Source organism: Schistosoma haematobium, chromosome ZW, assembly GCF_000699445.3.
Source record: "Schistosoma haematobium chromosome ZW, whole genome shotgun sequence".
NCBI lineage: Eukaryota > Metazoa > Platyhelminthes > Trematoda > Strigeidida > Schistosomatidae > Schistosoma > Schistosoma haematobium.
Window position 1 is genome coordinate 5,973,914 of NC_067195.1, and position 23,600 is coordinate 5,997,513.

Below are 23,600 nucleotides of genomic sequence, written 5' to 3' on the forward strand. Positions count from 1 at the left end.
TTTATCAATGGTGGACAAGATTATTGCTATGTGAAAGATTTTGAACGGTTGCTAAATAACATGGATTGGTTGAAGCAAGACATTAACACCGTTGTACGCTCATTCAGTGATCTGGAGGTTAATCAGATGTGCGCGAGACCAGAGTTACTGGGTTAGAGCTCCTTCGAGGTGGCGCGGTGAATGCGCACTTCTGAGGATACCCATACTGGGACGAAACAACCATCCAGTGCTTCCATGTTTTCAATGGTGGTCTAGATTTAATAAACTAGTAAATTCAACCATGAGATAATCATTCCGAAGTTTATTTGACTACTTACAAATTGTTGAGTAGCATGAAATTGTAAAACAAAATCAATTGATAACCGAGTCCCTATCAAGTTAAAACATTTTATTCTCTTTGATGACTGATCTGGATCACACCACACTAAAATAATTAATACATAAAATGTTAAGTCAGATAGATAGGTTAAAATGATTATGTCCTCTATTTAACGTGTTCCCATAGCACATTCTGCTGGCCAATTACAACATTCAATTTCAGGTAAACGATGAATGAATATGCACAATAATTCATTGAAATCGACGCTGTATGAATTGTTTCTCATACAGACAACGATAGATTCCTGATATGGTTTGAATTCATGATTGAATTCATTTATGTCTGTGCTTATTTTAATAGATCATTATACATTACCTGCTTCTTCGTTTATACATTCATTTACAAGTATAAACATTCAATTTACTTCCTGATGCCGTTTCGTTTATTATAGACTATCTAGAATGTTCGATGGAAATTTTTAATTTGACACAAATGTTTTGATTATAAAAGAGTAATATTGATCAAGGTACTGATGTCTGCTATCAATTCGTAGCTACATTTCAAATATCGCAGTCGTTAATTACTAAATAACATCCAACGGATCATCATTGTGTAGATCAGACAGGTTATATATTCACATACATTTGGAACTCCATTATTAAGATGTAAGAAGGGTGTGTCAATGGTTACAGCTTATGAAGTACCTGATTTAAAGTGATCTTTGACTATTCATTGCATTGTATCATCGTTTAGATATTGTGAAAAATATTTCTCTAATTGATCAAACTATTTGAAACTGTTTGAAGACAAGCGGTTTCTTATCAATTTCATCATGGATTGTAATTGTGAAGGTACTTAGTTGAATGTCAGATTTCACCCCAATCATTGTTCATCTTTCATAAAACGTTTCAGTTTGTTTCCTCAACTCTCAATCCTACATAATCAGGAAATTATTAGATTTTATAAATCATAATGAACCGATCCGCAATTCATGTAATCATGTAGGAACGATAGTAGATTTAAGATAATTAATAAGATGAATGATTGACCTTTCCATTGTGTAACTATTTCCGGACAAACATGAATGTGAATGGGAGTTTATGAGTTTCCACATTGATATTAATAGTTGATTAATATTGGGTTGTTAACTATGAACTACCTTCATCATAGATATTTGATTAGCTGATGAAGAATGAATGTGATAAATGATAGATTTACTGAAGTATTCACTGAAATCCAAATCACTGAATATCCTTTAAACACAGAGATTATGGCAACTCACATGCAATTGAGTTTGTTCACATTTGATTTGGTTAAGGCGGTTTGTTAACTTAATTAACGGACAGAGTTATTCGTACAATAACAACTCAACTAAACCGTTGTACCTTAATTATTGTCGGACTTGCATAAATATGCACGCTTGGCCATTGCTTACTGCCTACGTATATATTGATTGTGCTGTTCTCACTATTAGTCGCTCAATTGATTCGATGCTTCATTCAATTCACTGTGTACATATATATGTACATTTTAATTGCATTCGTTAATTCGCTCATTCGACTGGCACGCTCACTCACTGACTCGCTTTCCCACTTGCCCTCGACACTACTATTTCATGCTTGTTTAGGGTAACTGTGATTTTTGTTATCTGTGGGTGGTGCAATAATGAACTTAATAAAAACATCGTATTCGACTTCTGATTGATTCACCGTTGTGACTATTTGATAGATTGAGACAATGACATAATTGTATGTCAATGAGAGGTTGACTATCCAGTATCAAATGTACCTTTAAATACCTTCAATTTGTGATGTTATTCTCAGTTGAATGAGAAGGTATTACGAATTTAAAGTTAATTTACTACTGTAGTAACCATTTCAAATGTTCAATATATAGTTTTACTCCGGAATTGCAATGGTAAATTTATGCACTGATATTCATACACAGGATCTTATCTGCTTTTGGGATAACAAGTGAGTATATTATCTAAAAACTGAAAACGAGGAGAAAACGGTGTATTATTCTTTCAGTTTATTTGAAAAGAAGATAGTTAGTACTATCATCAATATATGGAGATATTGTAATTCAGTAATGTTGGTATTTCAACTGATAATTACACAATTACATGAAGATGAATTTGTCCAATGTTTGGTTTATATTATGTCAGTATAATAGATAGTAGATACATTGACAACGCAGGCAAATCACATCACCATTTGATAAAGGGAAATGACACAGCATTTTCGTATGAACCGACACTGATGTTAGGATTGTATTACAAACTGATATTGGTTGGAATGACACTCATATCAGAATAGAATTATCCAATAATTTTAGGAAATAGACTAATTTGAACAATGACATTATATTGACATGCTTCTTATCTGAATAGTATGTATTCGTTGATTGATAGTTTACTTTAAGATTGATTGTGTGGTGACGTTTTGATGAAGAACTTTAACTGGTGTTTCTACTTGAAATATCAAAGATGACAGTGAACAATAATCGTGGACGATTCGAAACGTCGTGATATTGGAAATGTAGACATTTTGATGTTTACTGGATAATCTAGACTTATGGTGACCATCTCGAAACGACGTGGTACTGTGTTCGTTCACATTACAGTTGTGATTGTGAACAGTATGGGTTTTATATAGTAGGACGAAGAATCCGTACAATGTTTTCTACATGTTAATGGATATATTTAAACATTTTCAATCAGTGACATAATTTGCAAGAGACATTGTGTTTGTATGTTTATTGTTGACAGAAAACATTCTAGCTAGCTTTTCAGTTCTGTTGCTGTGAAAAGTGGACAGTTTGAGTACTTTGTAGATCAGAGTAATTTATAAAATGTGATATTCTAATATACATAGTTATGTTCTGAACGTTATATATGATAATGATCTATTACTATTTGTAAGGTGGTCAACTTCTAGTAAACTCACCACTCGTTATACTTTGCCAATTGAAGCACATGTGAATTAAAATGTGGCAGCATAACTGGTCTTTCACAAGTGAATTTTCAAAATTGAAATGAAGTAGAACTTCCTAATTGAGTAACAATTATTTATCAATGAAGTGATTATATGAAGACATTTTGGATAATCCATTCTTGGTGAAGTTTGTAAAAAGCTTAATTTTACACATCACTCCAATGAACAATACTGAATAGATACATTTGAGCCTGTAGCATATGTGTATATATACATATGATAGTAGATTTCAACGAGGTGATTATGTGCTACTGTAGTGAAAGAGAACACAGGTGAGGATAATTTAATTGTATTTAGTTCAAACTTACAGAGTTAGTTGGTAACAAAGGAAAGCCATACTATATTACTTAATTTGCAAAATATTCAATAATTGTCTCGAACTTCATTGTTCTTGCATTTCCATACTAACTGCTTTCTCTTTCCGCTCTTCCTTTCTTGATCTTCTCCATTTTCCGCCGCCAGACATTACCTTCCTGACTCGCGTCATATACTACTTATATCAATATAAGTAGCACGCGCCACACTACTACAAACTAGATGGAAAATGAGTAATTCCACTGGAGATGTAACAGATTTTCTTCGGATTGACCATTCCTTTTCTTTAACCTCCTCTTGTACTTGTGAATTATATGCAATGAGCCTAATGGTAACTGGACACTCATAACATATATACGGAAAATTTCACATAAAGATAATTAAGATTATCATCATTTAGCCTGTTTTTGAATTGCCATTGAAATCTGTTTACCTATTGATAATCAACTGGTTTAACTGATGATTTTGTGTTCATGGTATACAACTTATTTCTGAGTGCAAAACAAAACCACGGTATACAATTTTGACAATGATTCTTTTTAAACCCACAGTAATCCAATTACCTGGTATTGATTCGATTGATAACAAACCAGGAATTAGTCTTTGCGACGTCAAATCATATTGATGCCTTTTATCGTGGTCACAACGTTTTATTTTCTGTTGTTAATCTTATGAACTAAACTTGATCAACCTTTGTGCATCGTCTCGGTGGAGCCATTATGATATGAGTTCCATTTTAAATCATACAAATATTTATCAATAGACCCTATAAATCTTTATCTGTTACTTCATTCAATATACTTTAGAATTGTCATTTGAAACTGTACCAGATTCTTTCATTTTATTCTTATCTTGACACTACTGATTAGATTTACTTCTTGTTATGACCTTTGGTTATCTACTGTTAAAGGAATGTTTTGAATTGTGGATTAGTATTAGAATTTAGTGTAGGTATTTGATTATTGTATGGGCTTTCATCATAAAACTACATGAACTATAATGTCGTGATGTTATTTAACTCTTTGGATGAATAAATTTCATTCCAGAATACAAGATTGGCTCCTATTAACTTCACTGGTTAGTTCATTATTTGTAGTCGCATCACAGATTCTTGGTACAGAGCCGTTTTCTGAATAAAGATCCCTCAGTTCATCTTTTTATCTTCGCAAAATGAAGACGTGCGATCGCCATAACAGCCAGGATTAGTACATGTTTGCCTGTATGCTTTGGAGCTTTCATTGTTTTCTAATCAGTTATGGTGAATTGACTGTCAGTTTGATCTATAACATATTGGATCATTGAATCTAACGTTGATGTTTGCATCAATATTAGTATTACGTACTCATTCTGTCGTAGAACCAGGAGGAACATGGAGAGGCGCACATAATTTGAGCTGAACTCGTTGGCAGATGATCAACTTAAGTATCAGATTTTTGTATATGTGCTACATTCATAATTTGACTCAGATATTCGTGCTTGAGTCCCAAGTCAAAGAAGGAAGAACTTGTAATTAACATGGAGAAATCATACGTGCATAACAATGAATCATTGGTTTTTGAAGTGATGCCAATACAAACGAATCTTATGCCCTATCTTATAAATGATGATTAATTTTATAACGGTTGGGTTTCCAACGTTTACACGTGTGGGACGTTAATTTACCTTAAACGATTATCTACACTAGATTCCCTCCAAGTGTCTATTCTACAGAACTTCAACACAACTCAGACTAAGAACACGTGATGGGTCTGACCACAACGCAAATATATTTCCATACCAGAAACCCGACACAATCCAACAACAATAAACAATCAGTAATAATAATTATAAGGATAGGGGAATATACAACTCATCTGACACCTATCAGACTATGACATGTCTGACTAAGCAGACAATCAATCATTAACATTCTCGCCCACACATCAATTAATTTGATAGCATCAAAGTTCGCAGACATTTTTCAAATTCTTTCACTAGTCGCTTGGAGTAGAGAAAGTAGAATTTCCCAGATTTTTTTGTCCGTTAATTAATTGAGAATATGAAAAATGAGGTATTTACGCTTACAAAAAGAGACTTTACAAATGAAGCAAATGTTCATCTTATTTTCGTAGTTCTAACGATAGCATTGTATTGATGCATCATATAAATCTAATTTCTGATTCCCAAGTAAACATATATCTGTCAGTGTTGATGATAGCGGCATTATATCGCCATTAGGTGCTGTCTCTGAAGCTACTTTTATTCGTTAAAAAACCAAACACAAACTTAGTCGGTCAACTATTCATCTTATGACAGATTGCAAACCGAACGAACCAGATGACCTAGTCAAATTTGTTCAATGTATCAAGTGTGTTGTTGATATAATCATTAAGTTAATCGTTTTAAATGCCGCACCATCAATGAATCACTTTATTTGTTGAATCTTGATTGCAAAACAGATTTGAAAATATCTGACCTACCATTTGGTCATCGTTGTGACCATGTGCCTCTAACATTCAGGATCAATCTGTCAGTCGATAATAACTAAGTAGTATCTGATACATTCTCCAATTCAGGAAGAAACAAACTTGTGCTGGATGCATTCGGTTGGTATCGAAGTAAGTTTAAGGCGATGCATTTACCAGTGATCACCACGTTTCATGAATAAACTTATGATGGTATAGTCGAGCGGCTTTACTTCATAGTCTCCATAAATCACTTTAAAGTCATTTCATGAATTATCTTAACACACATGATTCCTACGTAGTATTTATCAACTTTGAGGACAGTTTGATGGCATTTTAATTAAAAAATGAAGTGCCGATTGCTTGTTTTACTACAAATAAAGTCACCTCATCTTGAATAAACTTGAACCTTTGAGTAATAATACATTTCAGCACTTCATGATCTTCAAAGATTTCAATAATAAAGAACTGTTGTATGCTGAAACTATAAAAAAATCAATCAGCTTTACTGAATATCCGAAGTGAAAGTGAGGTCATTGAGCACATGAAGAGGCGAACAAAGCCCCCAAAAGTAGTTCTGTAAGTATTCGACATTAATGCTGGATTCATTAGTTTTACTGGACATCAATCATCCTCGTCTGATCACCACTGTGTACGCAATGCTAAATATTTTCACAAGAACCAGCCAAAGTAGATTTAATTCTTATCAAAACTACCTTTGAACTCCTTCATTCATGACTTCTGATTTAACTGGGTTATTATCATTCGATTGTACGCTTGCGATGGACAAAAGCATTGTCAAACCCGGAATATCTCTGGCATCTCTAGACTTATCAAAATATCCCGACGAACCGACTACATTTCAGATATATCTCCCAACTTGTTCATTCCTGATTTCTAGTTTCACTGGATTTGGGGTCCTTCGATTATAAAAATATTGTAGATAAAATCGTTACCAACCCCTCAATATTTGCCATAGCATTACACACAAGCGATGATCTTCCATGTGTGAACACTACTCATAAAATCGATGGACAAATGATTATATATTCTATCACGGGAAAATAAACAAAAGTGCGACATCTAGACGTCAGACATTGGGAAATGACCTACTACTGACAGCAAGCATTGAGATTACCACTTAAGTTAATACTAGAAACTACAGTACTGTCCAAATCTCAATATATCGACCATTCATTTCAAATGTTAATGAAGAAGAAGAAGAAAACTAATAAAATATCAAGTATATTTTCATTAATATGTCCATAAAACAGAAAAAATTACATTCTTGTATAAACTGATATAATTTCAAATGAGGTTAATTAATCCAAAGATGCAGAAAGTGTTGCATCTCGTACACGTTGAAGAAAGACATTCAAACCTAAAATCGTATATAAATAGAAAATGTCAGTGATGGGTTGTGGAGATTGTTGAGTTTTGATTGAGATCACGAATGGATGGATGTTAGACCATCATTGAAATCCTGGAAGCACTGGATGGCAGTTTCATCCTGATATGGGACTCTTGAGCAGTGCGCACCTGCGATCCCACATGCAAGAACAAATGTATTGTATTCGAACGCCGCAAACATGATCGTGGATGCGCACTTCTCAGAAATCAAATACAAAGACGAAACAGTCGTCCAGTGATTCCAGTTTTACCATTGTGGTCTAACATTCATCTATTCATGATCTCGATCAAAATTGAAATTGATTGATGAGAAAGGACTTACATTGACCACCTGTTCCTTTAATATCAAGTTGTTTTATTCTAGCATCTGCACTTTGTGATGGTTGTATGATGAATCTAATGAAAAGTAATTATTCATTTTCCAATAAACTAACATTTATTCTATAGTTACCTTTTAACTAATGATATGTGAGCATTTCGGAAATTCCACAATGATTGAAGACATTGATTATAGGCTGTTCTCATGCGAGAAGATTTGCTTTCAGCAACTAAATATTAAGTAAAATTTCAATTGCAAGTGATTCGATGAAGTATAAAGAACAAATTGAAATGTTGGTATCATGATGTTATGTGATTGAGTTCATAATCATGTAACGAAAACCTGTTGTGCTAACGATATAAACAGAGTTATTTCAGGAGAAAAAAACGACTAATCTAAACAGGAAAGTTACTTTTTCTTGGTCAACCAACGTCCTACCAGAGGTTGGTATCATGACTTGTCTCAATATATTCAAATCTCATAGCAAAAACACTTAGTTACTGCTTCTTATGAACTTTATTCAGTGTTCAATATGCACAAACTACATTAATTGATCACTATCATCTACTTAACTCACATCAAATATTCATAAATTTCAGTAGTATATTTAAACACACTGAATGTCATCAAAAACCAATTATCAGAAGTACATTCCATTTTAAATAAGCTTTTGATTTAGGTCATGAACCGCTTGGTGTTGGACCACCGCTGAAAACCTGGAAGCACTGAACTGCCGTTTCGCCCTATTGTGCGACTACTCAGCAGTGCGCAGTCACAATCACACTAGCGGAATTCGAAACCAGGGTCTCGGATTTTCTTCGAATAAAGGATCTATATTTAACTAATGCACTTCTATTTAGTGGTGTATGGTTTATACTCAGTAGTAATTGAACTGACGACGGTTTCAGATGAAAATACGTTTACATCAATTTTTTGTCATTGAATAGACTCTATGTCCTTGTTTTAAAAAAAAGCATTGACACACATCTACGTAATCAAAATTATGATGACCGGTATGACAATCAATGTTCTGATTATCTAACCACCTCCATACATTTGTCGAAATTCACAAATTCAATAAAAATAAAATAAGAAATTACCAAACAACAGGTTTTTCTAATGGGATTATGATAAATAGAACCACGTAAAATATAGCATATAAGTTTGAACTAGGCGTTGAAGCTCAATGATTAAGAGATGGGGTTAAGCAATGAAACTGAATATAAGATTAGTTGTGACATAGTATCCATTTCGTCTGAAACCCATAATCAGACAAACAAAAGGCATTAATTATGAAATCTATTTATATTCAATCATATAGTAACATTTCCATTAATTAATCTCTGGAACTTACCTATACAACGGATTCGACTATGCATTGCTAGATCTTGAAGAAACTGTCGATGTTCTTTTATCATATATGTCTGCATGTTACGGAAGAATTTTTCATCCTCTTGAAAAACAAAATCAATATGATCAGAGAGGTGTTTGATTTATGGCAAATGATGATCATGATTGGATGGTGTAGGATAGGTGTCTACACCAATTAACCTCGTGATTACAGTAGAGAGTGTATATTCATAGGGAACATTTTTCTCATAGTCGTGTATTCAGTTTTTCATTATTTCCACTTTACTGAACTGTAAAACACCTCCTGTAGCATTTCGAGGGTTATTGTCGGTCCCAAGACAGGTTAAGTGAGAAGTATTTGACATGAGGTCAGAATCCCTGTCCCGTAGAAAACAATCTTGTTATAAAAACTTGTTCAGCTTCAAGATCAACAGGTCGGATTCCGCATGGATCAATCGTGCACAGACCACATCGTGACATTACAGATCACCGTTGAACATTCAATTGAATGAAACTTATCACTATATAACAACCTCATTGACTATGAGAAGTTGTTTTATACCTGACCTGACAATTTACCAGTCGAAGCACTGAAGTCAAACATAGAAGTAACTGCAAGCATGATCCAAGTTCTATTGGGGGAAATTTGAGATGGAGGAAAAGTGCCACCGACAGACTAGAAAGAAGGATATCTCATCAAGATACCGAATTTGAGAACTACAAAGGCATCACACTACTGCCGGAATCAGGAAATGTTTTCAACAGAGTGTTGCCGTATGCTATGAAAGATACAGTCGACGCCCAACTTCAACATCAACAGGTCAGAGTCTGTAAGGACTGGTCGTGCACGGACCGAGTCGCGACACTACAGATCATCGTTGGACAATCAACTGAATGGAATTCGTCAGCATACATCAACTTCCTTGACTATGAGATGTCGTTGAACAGTATGGACAGGAGAAACATGTGCAACATTTTTCGACACTGTGGTGTACCTGAGATAATCGTCAACATTATTCAGATTTCCCACAACGGACCACACTGCCAAGTGGCGTATGGATGACAGCTGACAAACTCATTCCAAATGAGGACCGGAGAGAGATTAGGTTACATACTCTCACCCTTTCTCATTCTTTTGGTGGTTGACTGGATTATGAAGACCTCCACATTGGAGGGGATGCAAGAAATACAAGGGAGAGCTTGCATGCAACTAGACGGTTTGGACTTTGCAGATGACCTGATCCTTCTATCCCTTACACATCAACAAATCCAGGTCAAGACAAACAGTTTAACAGAAGCAGCCTGTGCATCTGCAGAACTCAACATACTTCATGGAAAAAGCATGATCCTCAAATACGACGAGGAGAACACCAGCGCATTTACGCTAGATGGGATAACTCTGGATGATGTGGAATCCTTCATGTACCTGTACAGCAACATCGATTAGCAAGGAGGATCTTATGCAGATGTGAAGCGAAAGACTGGCAACGCAAGCACAGCATTCCTACAGTTGAACAACGAATCGAACTTGAAACAACTATTAACCAATATCAAAGTCAGAATCTTCAATACTAACATCAACATAATTCTACTGTATGGAGCTGAAACTTGGATAAGTACTACAACCATCATCACAGAAGTACAAGCATTTCTAAGCAATTGCCTACACAAGATTCTCAGTGTCCGTTGACTACATACTATCAGAAACAGTTTACTGTGGGTGAGAACATACCGATTTCCAGGTGATGAGGAAATTAAGAAGAGACGCTGGAGGTGGGTAGCACACACAATACGGAAATCATGAAACTGCATCACGAGTCAAGAGCTATCATGGAATTCTTAAGGGAAACGGCAAAGAGGAAGACCAAAGAATATGCTGTGCCGAGAACCGGAAGCAGACATGAATGTGACGAATAGAAACTGGAAACAACTAGAGAGGACTGACCAGGACAGATGTGGATGGAGAATGCTGGTGGGCAACATAGGTTCCTTCACGAAAGTTAATAGGCATAGGTATGCAATTATTACACTATTAAACATTTTGATGGAAATTTCGAAGCGTGTATCACTTCTTTTCGTTAATTTGTCGATGCTTATTTAATTATACCATCAAATAACGTCAAGATAAAAGGACTCACACTGAATTCCACCATACAGATAGCAGTTGTGTAGGATGTACAATGAAATAATGAGGTTAGAAATCGAACACAGTTTAAATGTTGAATGGATTACTTACCAGGATCATGTTTTATCTGGAAAAATGCATCACACGTCTGAATCGTTATTGACTGTGCTGCACTTGCTCCGATACATTTCCGTCGATCCGTGTTGCTAGTATATTGTTGACCAGAAAATGGACAACTTGATATGGCTTTCGTATTCTCAATCTTATTCTCATTCTTATCATTATTATTATTGTTTATGTGTTGTGAGTTTGTCTCGTAAGTTAGACCCTTGTCTTTAAGTTTTCCATGAGACCATCTGTAAAATACGAAATCACAGCATCAGTTCATTGAATAAACTATTCATTTCAGAACATACAAATGACAATGAAAGCCCTAAATATTAAGACATCACATTTTGATGAAAATCTTAGTAAAACATTTCACTAATATCTTAGATGGTTTTCAGCAAAGTACTAGACTACTTCAATGATGTAGGAACAGCATTCAAATCAATTGTATAAACTCGAGTCATATTAATAGTCATACTAATAATAACTAGACTTCATAGAATATGATCTCTGGAAAGTATGGATGGTTGAGTTATATGCTGTTCCTAAATAGGTCGTTCAATAGAAGAACCTAATTGAACTTGGCACATTATAATATAGTTTCTGTCTTTTCAAGTTTCACTTTTAATGTAAACAAACACGTTAGCTGAATAACTACGTACATATAAGACTACGCAAACAATAAGTGAACAAATTTTGCAATTGTTTCTACAATATAATTGCATGAGAATTGAATATAAAAGGATTCCCATTTCACACTAAGCATACATATTATTATTATTATGAAATGAACTAATGACTCTTAATTAATTTACCATGCGATTTGGCACAAATATAAATGGATTCTTGATTCTTTGCTAAATCTGTATCATTTCCATCGAGGTGACAAATTATCGAAATATAATAGTTGAATTCATGAGTCGATTAAAGATAGACCATCAAGGAAAACGTGGAAGCACTGGACGGACGTGTTGTCCTAGTATGTCCTAGTCTCACACATGAACACTTAATCTCTGGACCACTAAGTCGGCCAGTATCCAACGGTGTTAATGTCTAACTTGAACCTATTCACGAAATCGTGCCACCATGCAACATTATCTTCAGTGAGTCACTGCCTCACACCAAACACGGTTGAACACCACTAGTCATGGCTTCTCACTAAAACTCCAGCAAATAACGGCCGTTCACTGCTTCCAGGTTTTCCGTGGTAGTCTAGCTTGAATCGAATCATGAATTCAACTATTAAATTACTACCATCTCTACAAAACTCACTTTCTGATAATTATCCAAATTATATTAATTAAAGTATTTTTAAGGGTGTTTGAAATATAATTACACAATCAAAGATTAAGCTGATCACTGTTTAATTATAAAATAAACATTTACTTATGCTGTACATTCGTATTTATAGTTATATGGAAAATATGTGTTTATAGAAGGATGGAAGAGAATGCATCATGAATTGATTCGAGACTCTTATTATCAAATGAGGTTATGCCATAATCAAGAGGTAATAGCATATAATATAAGGATGAAAATAATTTACGGTTCAAATAATTGTCCAATTGACAGATTTGAGGAAAAACGAGAAAGATATAGGTCATAATCGTAAAAACTGAATTCGGGCTTAATTTCGTGGATCGACAGTGCCCCAGCAGTATATAAAAAATTGACTCAAATTCCTTCGATCCCCTTGATTATTGAGTAACCTCCTTTGATAATAAGAGTTTCGAATCAGTTTCTGATGCAATCTTTTCTATCTTTTTATAGATATATATTTTCCATATAACTACGAACACGAATGTTCAGATTAAGTAAATGATTTCGTCGAAAGGAAAGTTTTCTTCACTGAATTCTCTCTATTTTTATTCAGTGACACCATGAGCTATTTCAATTATATGAAATAAACCTTCCAATCATGAATGAAAACAGCTAGTTTCTAGCAGAATGAAATATAACCTTTATATCGAACATTGTATTCCATAGTGTGAAATGTTCATTTGAGCTTACAGGGAGATAATTCACAAGGAACTACATATTCTAAGGTGATTTAATTAAGTAATATGCTATCTGTCTAACAATTCTGATCATATACATTATTAGTTATTGTGACATTCACTAAAAGTTGATTTTCCATTGACATACAAATGAATGACATTCACTTACCCACACAAAATAGGTCTTAAATCGACATAGAATTCTTCTGAATTTAATTTACCTATTAAGTTCAAGTTCAAGAAATGTAAGTCAACAGTTGCACAAAAGTAGTTTCATGTAATAAATAACATGTTGAATTGATTGATTGATTGGTACAATGAAAAACTAAACTGAATTAATGGTGATACTGATATGTTGATTAATTTGGATACAGGGTAAAAGATAAATGCACATGATTGGTCAAGAAATGATTTGTATTTCTAATCAATGAGATATATACCACTGATCAATGAGTGTTCACACATTTCCAATTCACTCAGCTAATAAAAGCTTCCTCCACACTCGTGTAGTCGGTCGATCACATGAATAGGAAGTTTGTTTAAGGTTGTCAGAAATGGACACGAAACAACACAAAAGATACCTAACAAAGTATGATTCGAACAAAGTTCTCATTATAGTTGCTGCCAGCTTGTGATGAAATATCTAAATCTGATTCACAACCCTAACATCAAACTGTAAATCATATTCATAATTCCTCACACTATTTTATCATCCTCATTCAACTCTTGTTAGTAAGCGGACATTCTCAAGGTCTCTTTGACATCTCTCAAATATTGTCCATATATTATAATCTTACTCACTCATTTTATCCATAAACCATCCAACCAAATTTTGAAACAGTTCAAAGTATTCAACTTACCATAGAAATTCTTTAATGCATTTCTAAATTGTACAAACGCTTTAACTATATTTTCTAAGCATTCTGTGATAGCATCCTCATTCAATGGATCTTGAGCTTTAATGGCATTCATAATTTCCTACAAACGATTACAAATTCTATCAAAAGATTAGAATGACTGTAATTATTGATAAATCCTTGAATGGTCTATGGATTGGGAACAACGAAAATCTAATAAACCGCACAAACCATGTATTACTACACACAATTTCATATTATAAAGTGAAGGTATCAAACTAATCACCTCTGGGTAAATGGAAGTGCACAGAAAAATATCTGTTCTCTACAAATAACATTCTAGTTCCATTTTCTTACTTTCTAACTAATCTGAGTATTCACTAAAATTCAACTCTTACCACCAGTGATTTATAGATCAGATGGATGAAATGTCGGTTTACGGAAAACACGATCACATTGTTCACTACTCAACACAATGCATTCATGTTATCCATGAAGTAAATAAGATTTTGTCATCGCTCGACAAATGAGTCGACACTGTTTCAATGGCATATCGTTCATAAATCTGTAATTCGAGTAGAATCTAATCAAGTGATAACCTAAATAGGATGATCATATCGATAAGTGTTTGGTAAATCATACGAAAACATTCGATATTAGGGATGACCTATAAACTGTTACCACAGAATTGATCTGTTCTATCCAGTGAAAATTGAAAATTTGAAATTTGGACCAAAATTATCTCAAGTGAAACACCTTATTGCTAGCTGACTTGATTGGTGGTCAATAAATTGGAAGGTTGTTGGATCACTCAAACATTTATGACTACTTTATTAAGATTTATGGTGTGATATGGAATTGTTTAATTATACTGACAAGAAACACACCATTCTCTAATTACTGCTGACAAACTGTGCGTGTGTGTGTGAATTTCTATTTAAAGAATGTAAAAGTAGATGTGAACTCTTACATGAACTTTGGTAATCAGAACGACTCAAAAAGCACCTAAATCACATCTACCATTTCATCCGTGTTCTTATAATTCAAAAGATCTAAATCATATGATGACTAATCACGCTCGAGATAGCATTCATTTATCATCATTCTCATGGTGACATTAATGTTATGAGTAACATGAATTGCATTGATAAGAAATAACTTCGGAAGTAAATATGTTGCTGTTTTCACCAGTGGATGACTGTTCATTCAAGAATAACAATATGCCTTGGTGATAAGTTCAAACTGTCATAAAATAAATACAGAGTTTTCTTTCAACTGTCTGTAAGTAATTATTCACTCAAATTACTGTCTGCATTGTAGATCGTTTGATGGGTTTCAATCTGCATTACAAACTAGTGGTTGGGGTCCGCTTGACTTTCGTAACCAATGGTTGGAGACTCTTGGTGACATGGCTCAGAATCGATCACAATGGCGTCGGTGTATACACTCCCTGTCTTCCTTTAAACTAAGAGATTAAAATCACTTCATATCTTTCTTTCTACGAACCAATTCTTTCTTCTTGTACTATATCTCTATAGGCAATCTTTCTCTTATATATTACCACCTTTGACCTAACCACTGCTGTGAATCCGGTGTTCATCTTGTTGTGCTGATGCGGTATGGCAACCTGGACCGATGCACATATGTGCCTGGTCCTACGTTGTAGCTGACTGACTGACTGACAGACTAGTGAGACACATATATTTTGAGTTCTACAAGAAACGTGAAATGTATTGAGTATGATACTAACACCTAATGATGAAAAAATTATTTAATATGCATTTCGATACAAACATAGACCATCTGCAAGACCATTAACAAGTAAAGAATACTCCACGGTAAATTCAGTTTAGTTGGAGTATCTTCCTCAGATTTCAATTTCAACACACAACCACCAGTTGTTAGAGTTTCCGAATTGAACTGATCTCCACAGAACAGCATGCCGCACAGATCTATGTATGTACATTTTGACTAACTGAGTTGATTATTTAACATTTAATCGTAGTGCAGAAGAAGACAGTGAGCTAACGAATGAACTGTTTGTTAAGCGAAATTGCAAAGGCTTTACATCATACGTATACCCAGTCTCCGATCATGTGTTTGCATAACCCAGTGTGTTCTACCATTCAACTTGTCTTCTCATGTGGTCATCAAATGTTCAGTCTACTGTGTGCTTTCGTTTTACCATAACAATTCACTCTTTGTGACGACTGTCACGACATACAGCTTACGAACATTCTTGTGCGTAGCATCCATTACAATACTGCTAATTGTTTGAAGCCTCAATAATCCAACAGATATTAAAACGTCAAATGCCTTAAACGTAAGATGTAGATAGGAATAGACGTATTGAAATTCATTTATAAAATCCTAAAATAACACTTAAAGAAAATCTAGACATTATTTTGCGAAACATATGCTTATGAATTTCGTGAATTTGTATTCCCAATCAATACTTGACCAACGACGCGGAAATACAGTCACAGCCTTACATATATATTTCACTTTTGATACATCCGTTTCATCCATACAACTTGATAGAAGAGAACTCTTCTTCTGATATATTTAATTAAAAATTCTATTAGTTTATCAAAACAAATATACAACTATTCTTCTTACCAGTAATATGGGTGCAAAGAATAGTTCACATTCGGCACTCAGAGTTATAAACGCTTCCCAACTTCCATGATATGTGGGCTTGTGTATAGATTGTAAAAAACTGGAGAAAAACATGCAATTAGGATGGACATGATAAGTGTTGTTTCGATAGTGAAATGTTGGCGAAACTTGACATTACTAAATTACGTCTCTGGAATTTTATTTATCAGTACAAGAGCGACGCTACAGTGAGTGACGGAACATGTGTCAAAACTTGATGTATGTTCTTCAAAAATAAAGCTGTAATTCCTAATAGGTGAAGTGATGTATGCAAATGATCTACTGTTGTCAATCAACCAAAAAGCAATTTTCAATCAAATCCAATTTTCTTGTATTCTATTTTCATTCGAAATCAGTTCAAGTCCGTCTGGTGCCGTATCGTGAATATGCACTGTTCAAGAGTCTCATAATTGGACAAGACAAACATCCACTGCTTCCAGGCTTTCAATCGGAGTCTAAAACCGAACGATCTATGACCGCAACCAAAAACCTAATCAATTTAAATGAATTATTGACTAAAACCTGATTGAGTTACCAGTGTAGTACTAACTGAATACATCACAATATACCATATTAATGTGGTCAAATAAATGAATACCTCAAACTTTGTTCTTCTGTTGGCAAAGTTGAAGGAATACAATTGGATATGACTAGATCTTCATTGGTCAGTATGGGCTGTATACCAAGTCTATCAGAAACTTGTAATAGTGGTTTAGCGATTTGTACTGGTAATGACTGAAATCATATTTAGAGCAAGAACAAGTATGGAGATGAATATCTACGTGGAACATTTAATGAAATACTTGGTTATAAATAAGTTCATAAATCTATGCAGAGATTTGCGTTTTAAAATCTTAATTTCAATGATTACTCCAACATATCTATAATAAAACATTTGGTTGAACAGTTACATATTGTCAAACCGTCCACCATGTACGTTCACTCCACAGAGATTCAACAGTTACTGTCCTTATTATCAACAACAGAGAAATACACACCATTCTAAAACAACTTCATATTGATTGGAAAGTCAATAGTTGTTTGGATTCTGTAGCTTAGTAGGTTGCAGTTTGACATTGTAAGTGGTACATTCGAATTTTAATTTGGTCATCAACAACTACATCTAGCTAACCAATCCTGAACAAGACGATTCTCTCACACTAGATTTCAAGGCAAGTCACAATTCAGCTTTATTTTGTCAACAAAAAACTCAATATAATATGGGTCATTTGTGATGCCAGAACATTCTGCATTCATCCAACTAATTATGATTCATTTAACAGACTAGTAAAATACTCGTAAACGTTAGTGTTTTCGCATTCATACAACAGTTGGTTTCCCTGCTAACTGCTTTTTCTTTTGATCAGAATACTACAAAAACAATGATGATTTCACTATCAGCCTAATTAAGATACATAAACAATGACATTGTTAATGACCACAAAATCTCTGTACACCAGAGATAATAGTGTTTTACACAAAAACAGTATTGGTTTATTATCTCTGATAAACACTCGATTTTTAAAGTTATTCCACATCTTATAAGTAATTGTTACTAACTATTTAAATGAAGAATATTTGAGTCAACTATTGTCTTCAATAACTTCATTGCCAGGCTCTACAAGTCCATAAATATAATAATATCATATGGATACAATAAGAAATATGAATAGAAATGGCGAAACCATGTTATCACCAGACAATAGCATCTTCGTTCACTAACATCCCCTTGACTGAAAATATCGATTACATATATGAACAATTGCTATATAAAGAACATAGAGATACCGATCCTAATAAGTAAAATGAAGGAGATTTTGTTCAAATGTACCATGAATATCTACTTTATGATTAACAATGAATTTTACAGACAAGTAGATGAAATAGCAATGGGATCACCACTAGGCTCAATACTTGCTATTACTTTTGCTGCCCAAACTAGAAAATCGACCGTTGAATGACATCCTAAGTAAGCTGGATTATTACTATCGATACACACATGACACACTAATCGTATATGATGAAAATATCGATGAACAAGTGATGTAAGACTTTTCCAATAACGTCCACTGAGCTATTAAATTCACCAGCGAAGAAGAGAAAGACAGTGGTGTAGATTTCCTAGATCTCCTTCTTTCTAGAAGGATAGACCGTGCCATAAAGAACACATTATGAAATATGGCTATCCAGATAAGCTCGTCAGAAAATTCCTAGTAGAAGCTAATAAAACAGGAAGAAATTGAAACTCAATCAGCAAAATCCCTATATTTGAGACTGGATTTTAAACGGAACATAGTGGGTGATATTTTAACACGTCGACTCAAAAGATCTGTTGAAAGGACCTTGCACGACACCAAGCTACATATGATTTTCTCAACTAAACCAGTAATTACACAACAAATCAAGGATAGTTAACCGATGATGGGCCCCTCCATGTGTGCATACCAATGCAACTGCTCCTGTGCAGCTAGGACCGTAGATCGTAATCAAACGGCTTTATCATTGCATGTTCGTCAACATGTACCAACATAGTTGGGAAAAGAAGTTAATAAATCGATCAACAGTATTATTGTTTATCACTTGGTAGATGGAGAACATCATGTTAAAATAGAGGAAGCTTCCTCTGTTTTATCCTTAGTTCCAAGATATCTACCTCAAGGAGCTAGATTACGGCTACCCAACATGGCTGAGGCCATCTGGATCAACTCCAGAAAACCGAACTTATGTATCCAGAAAAGGTATATCCAGTCTCTATGTTTACCTTGGTCTACAACTGGATTACGGATACCTAAACTGAATATTATAAACCTGTTTAAGCCATTCACCCTCATATTTTATGATTACATCTATCTTAATCTTCTATCTTTCCCAATTCATAGGAACACTTTTCTCTCGCAATTACCTTGATAACACTCCTCCTATGACATATCATTATTCACACAAAGATATTATAACTATCATCATTATTATCTCAGTTGACAAGATGAAATTCGCCTACTATGCATTTTATTCACATGATTTTCCCATTTTCATTTGTACTACATTACTATTATGCGGATTGTGACTGGACACTTTACACCAAATCATTCTGACCTTTATCAGATCACCTATCTACAATACAAATGACACTATCTTGAAGCAGTTATACCACAACAGATGCAAACGTTCACCATTTTTAACATATTACATTGTCAAAGTCATTAATACATGCCTGTAAATTAGGCCTATGCAAAAATAACACAATAGTGATGGACTTATAACTGTAGAGACTGATGATAAAGTTATTGAAACCAATAGCTGATGAGTGTATTACGCTTTTGCTAAAATCACTTCCAAGATATGGAAGTATAATGAAGCGTGATGTAACTCAATAATTATTCAACACTATAACACACACATATCATTTTCGAATAATTCACCTACCTCTGTTTCACCACCTTCTCCATCTTGCCATACATAAACAGAAGTTATGAAAGCAAGAATCTTATGTGCCAATCTCAATTCCTTATGATTATCAAGACCATCCAAATCTAAAAGTGGTAACTAGGAGAAAAGTTGACTATTTGGGTTACAAGAACGTACAAGTAATTTTACTAATCATTTATTACTATTAATCTGTAATCTGATTATCTTTTTCAATTGTGTTTCATTGAAGCGATTGTGCAGCAATGAGCAGATTAATCGACCGCATTGAATGTTCAAGAGTGAAAGTATGTATCAGAAAGTCTGAAATCTCTACTCTGTATATTTCAAAGACATTTTCTCACAGTTTTCATATAATAGGAATTATCTATATATAAACTCAGTGGGTAGACCGGAGGTCGACAATAAACTTAAAATGAGAAGTGAATTGAATCACCACATTTTCTCCATATATGAACACAGGATCAGCATTCTACTTGAGGGAATAAGTTTGAAAGTGCTTATACGAACGTGTTATTTCAGAAATGCACCAATAAAAGCATAAATAAATATTAGTAAGTAGAGGACATTTGATGATACGTGAAATGAATGAGTCTTGTAGTTCCGATAAAATATTTTAGGAGTAATATAAATACACATGATATTAAACCTGAAATTATGTGAATCCATATTCTCTGATTGTTTCCCTAAGCACGAATGATACAATTCTCGACCTTTATAATTGTTATAACCCAATTATTATGCATTCTTAACAGATCAAGAAGAAACTTGTACCCAATATAGATTTCGACCAGACTAATAATGCTCCAAAACACTTTCCGGTAATCAACTAAGATTGTGTTCTTAGAAACATTGATGACTGATTACAGAATTTACAGTTGAACATAATTCACTTTCACTTGGTGTTGTTTGTTCGTATCTTCCCACTATTGTTTATGTCTGCAATTGATCCATCTCTTGTTGGCATATGTGAATCGTGTGTGGATTGTCTGAACATTGCATCACGTCACAAGCTTTATCAGCAAATATGGATAGTGGCTAGCAGTGGAATGTAGGACACGAGTTTCGTCCTATTTAGGACTGGTCAGCTGTAAGAATCTGCATCCCACAGTAGATGTTCACTCTGCGACTCGGACTCAGAACTGATCACTTCAAACGACATCATGTTACCCAATTAGCTACTGATTCCTGATAGCCATGTGCTTGTGCAATGGGGTGAAGTTTAAATTCATTCAGTGTTGTTTGCTTGTATCTCACCATTGTTGTCATATCCATTTGACGAGTCCCAAATGAGAAGAATTGCGCATCGTGGATTCCACTGCTTGCCACTATCCATCTTTGCTTATGACAACTCACACTCATTTACAAATATATATATCAGTTTTGTAATATTGAAACCGACTTGAAATATCTACTCAGTTATAAGGTGACTGGTTAAGATAAGGAATTCTTTTCCAATAAACATATACACAATAAAGGTGTTCGAATAACTATATGCTTGGTGGAATCGAATACATAATTTTTAATGAATGACTGGTAGTGGAAGGGCGATATTGGAAATGTTGGAAATGAATAATTATTAAGGTGAAGTTCTTTTGAATTGACATAATCAAACGGTTTTCCAGTACATTATCAATAATATCTCTCTTGAGATGGCGATTCGAGGTGGTCGACAGGAAACTCTTGACCTGGATTTCATGATATTTGACACGGGATCGAATCGGTCAGGACACATCACTTCAGTGTCCATACAGGAATTCTTCTATTTTGAAATATTATGTATATCAGAAACACATATATTAATCATGTGAGTTAGATTACTATAGACTATTGTATATGTTTCCAGATTTAATTGCCTTGTAAACTTTACGTAATAATTTCGTGCACTCAAATAAAACACCTCTGATATGCGTAATATTATAGTACAAAATCTATGTTTACAGTGAAGTAATTTACAAAACAGATATCGGGTTATTAAAGTGGTGAGCCCGTCGATAACATAGTCCGATCTAATTGACGTCAAAATAAAGGGCCCCACAACGCTTCCTCAGTTAAAACAACTCAAATATGCGTAATATTTCAGTATTAAATCTATGTTTGCAATAAAATAATTTGAGGAAAACAAAACAACTAAACATTGTCATCAATTACTTACTGATTCTACTTCTTTTCTCAAACTGCGATTTCTCGATAGTTCCGGCAATCGATCAATTAATGTGTTCCATGCTTTCCATTTCGATGGAAGAGTTTTCTAGTATTATTTGAAAGAAAAACACCTTAATAGTTCAATATGATAATCAAACCATTGGATTCTCTACAATTGCACCAGTTTTAAATGATAAACAATAAGATTCTAAACTGTTCATCGTTGGCTAGTTGGTTAGTTGTTATTTAGTTACTTCAATGAGACCGTCTCATACATCTCTATGCATAAATGTCTCTCTCTCTCTATATATACATATAATGTGTAGGTTATCACGTGTATTAGTTTGAATAAACTATACGAGTGGAACTGTCCAATCGTAAGCTTGATAGCATGATAATATTGGACCAATATCATTCTTCTTATTATTATCATACTAGATAGTTTAAACGCTCTTCTTCTTCTTTTCTTCTTCTCGTCAATGAAATAAGGTCATTCTAATTAAATTATTGAATAATATAACATGGATTCATCACAAACTGATTGTTAGATTAGCAAAATATAATTAAAGTTGAAACTGTTTGAAGAGATTTTCATTTTATTGATGAAATGTTTGTTGTTGTTGTTGAGGAATCATCATTACTGAGATTTTAGTTGAGAATCTGTTCACTGATATACAATTCATCGTTCCCAAGATCAGTTGATCTTTATCTATTCCAATGAATAAATATTTCCCTAAAACTCACAGGTTAGCTCGTTGAATTTCAAAATGATTTAAACGATGTGGATTCATCCATGGATTGATCAGATTAACAACAACAACAACAATATAAACTAGAACTGTAATAGAGTTATGTATATGGATTATGTATAAACTGATAGTCCAAAACTGATCAATATCCTGTTATTAAGTCTTCAATACAGATGAAATCTTGTTGACTGGATTGTTTATAGGCCAAGCAACTCGATATTCTTGGCCAATTCATTTGATTTTAGACCATTTAAGCTATAGACCATTTAAGTTTCAGATTGAACTCATGTGTTAGGAGATATGTGTCTGGTCATATGAAGCTGTGGTTGGTCAATGAATGTGGATTAACACTTATTGCTTCATTTCGTTTCATACTGGCCTAACA

The 23,600-nt window shown here is 34.1% G+C and overlaps 1 protein-coding gene across 3 annotated transcripts; it reads right to left on the reverse strand.

Moving 5' to 3' along the window:
• Positions 1 to 7,303: 7,303 nt before the first annotated feature.
• Positions 7,304 to 22,744, reverse strand: IDO1_1 (Indoleamine 2,3-dioxygenase 1). 3 transcript variants are annotated; one of them, XM_051210255.1, is made up of 12 exons: positions 22,625 to 22,744; positions 22,477 to 22,572; positions 20,322 to 20,441; positions 17,497 to 17,633; positions 16,860 to 16,959; positions 14,244 to 14,361; positions 13,553 to 13,604; positions 11,390 to 11,634; positions 9,158 to 9,256; positions 7,936 to 8,032; positions 7,807 to 7,880; positions 7,304 to 7,455 (listed from the first exon to the last, which is right to left on the reverse strand). In XM_051210255.1, the coding sequence occupies exons 1-12, from the start codon at positions 22,685 to 22,687 to the stop codon at positions 7,397 to 7,399; spliced, it is 1,260 nt and encodes a 419-aa protein (XP_051070228.1). In that variant the 5' UTR covers positions 22,688 to 22,744; the 3' UTR covers positions 7,304 to 7,396. The 3 variants fall into 3 exon arrangements, with proteins under 3 accessions (XP_051070228.1, XP_051070227.1, XP_051070229.1); XM_051210254.1 differs by lacking the exon at positions 9,158 to 9,256; XM_051210253.1 differs by lacking the exons at positions 20,322 to 20,441; positions 22,477 to 22,572; positions 22,625 to 22,744 and having other exon boundaries at positions 7,315 to 7,455; positions 13,553 to 18,051.
• Positions 22,745 to 23,600: the final 856 nt, after the last annotated feature.

Excerpts from the sequence above, each read along its gene's own strand:
- IDO1_1 (XM_051210255.1), bottom strand. The coding sequence starts at position 22,687 with ATGAACAGTTTAGAATCTTATTGTTTATCATTTAAAACTGGTGCAATT. Across the intron at positions 13,605-14,243 it reads TGCATTAAAGAATTTCTATG|GTAAATTAAATTCAGAAGAA; the intron begins GTAAGTTGAATA and ends TGAACTTAATAG. Across the intron at positions 9,257-11,389 it reads CCAGATAAAACATGATCCTG|AGGATGAAAAATTCTTCCGT; the intron begins GTAAGTAATCCA and ends TTGTTTTTCAAG.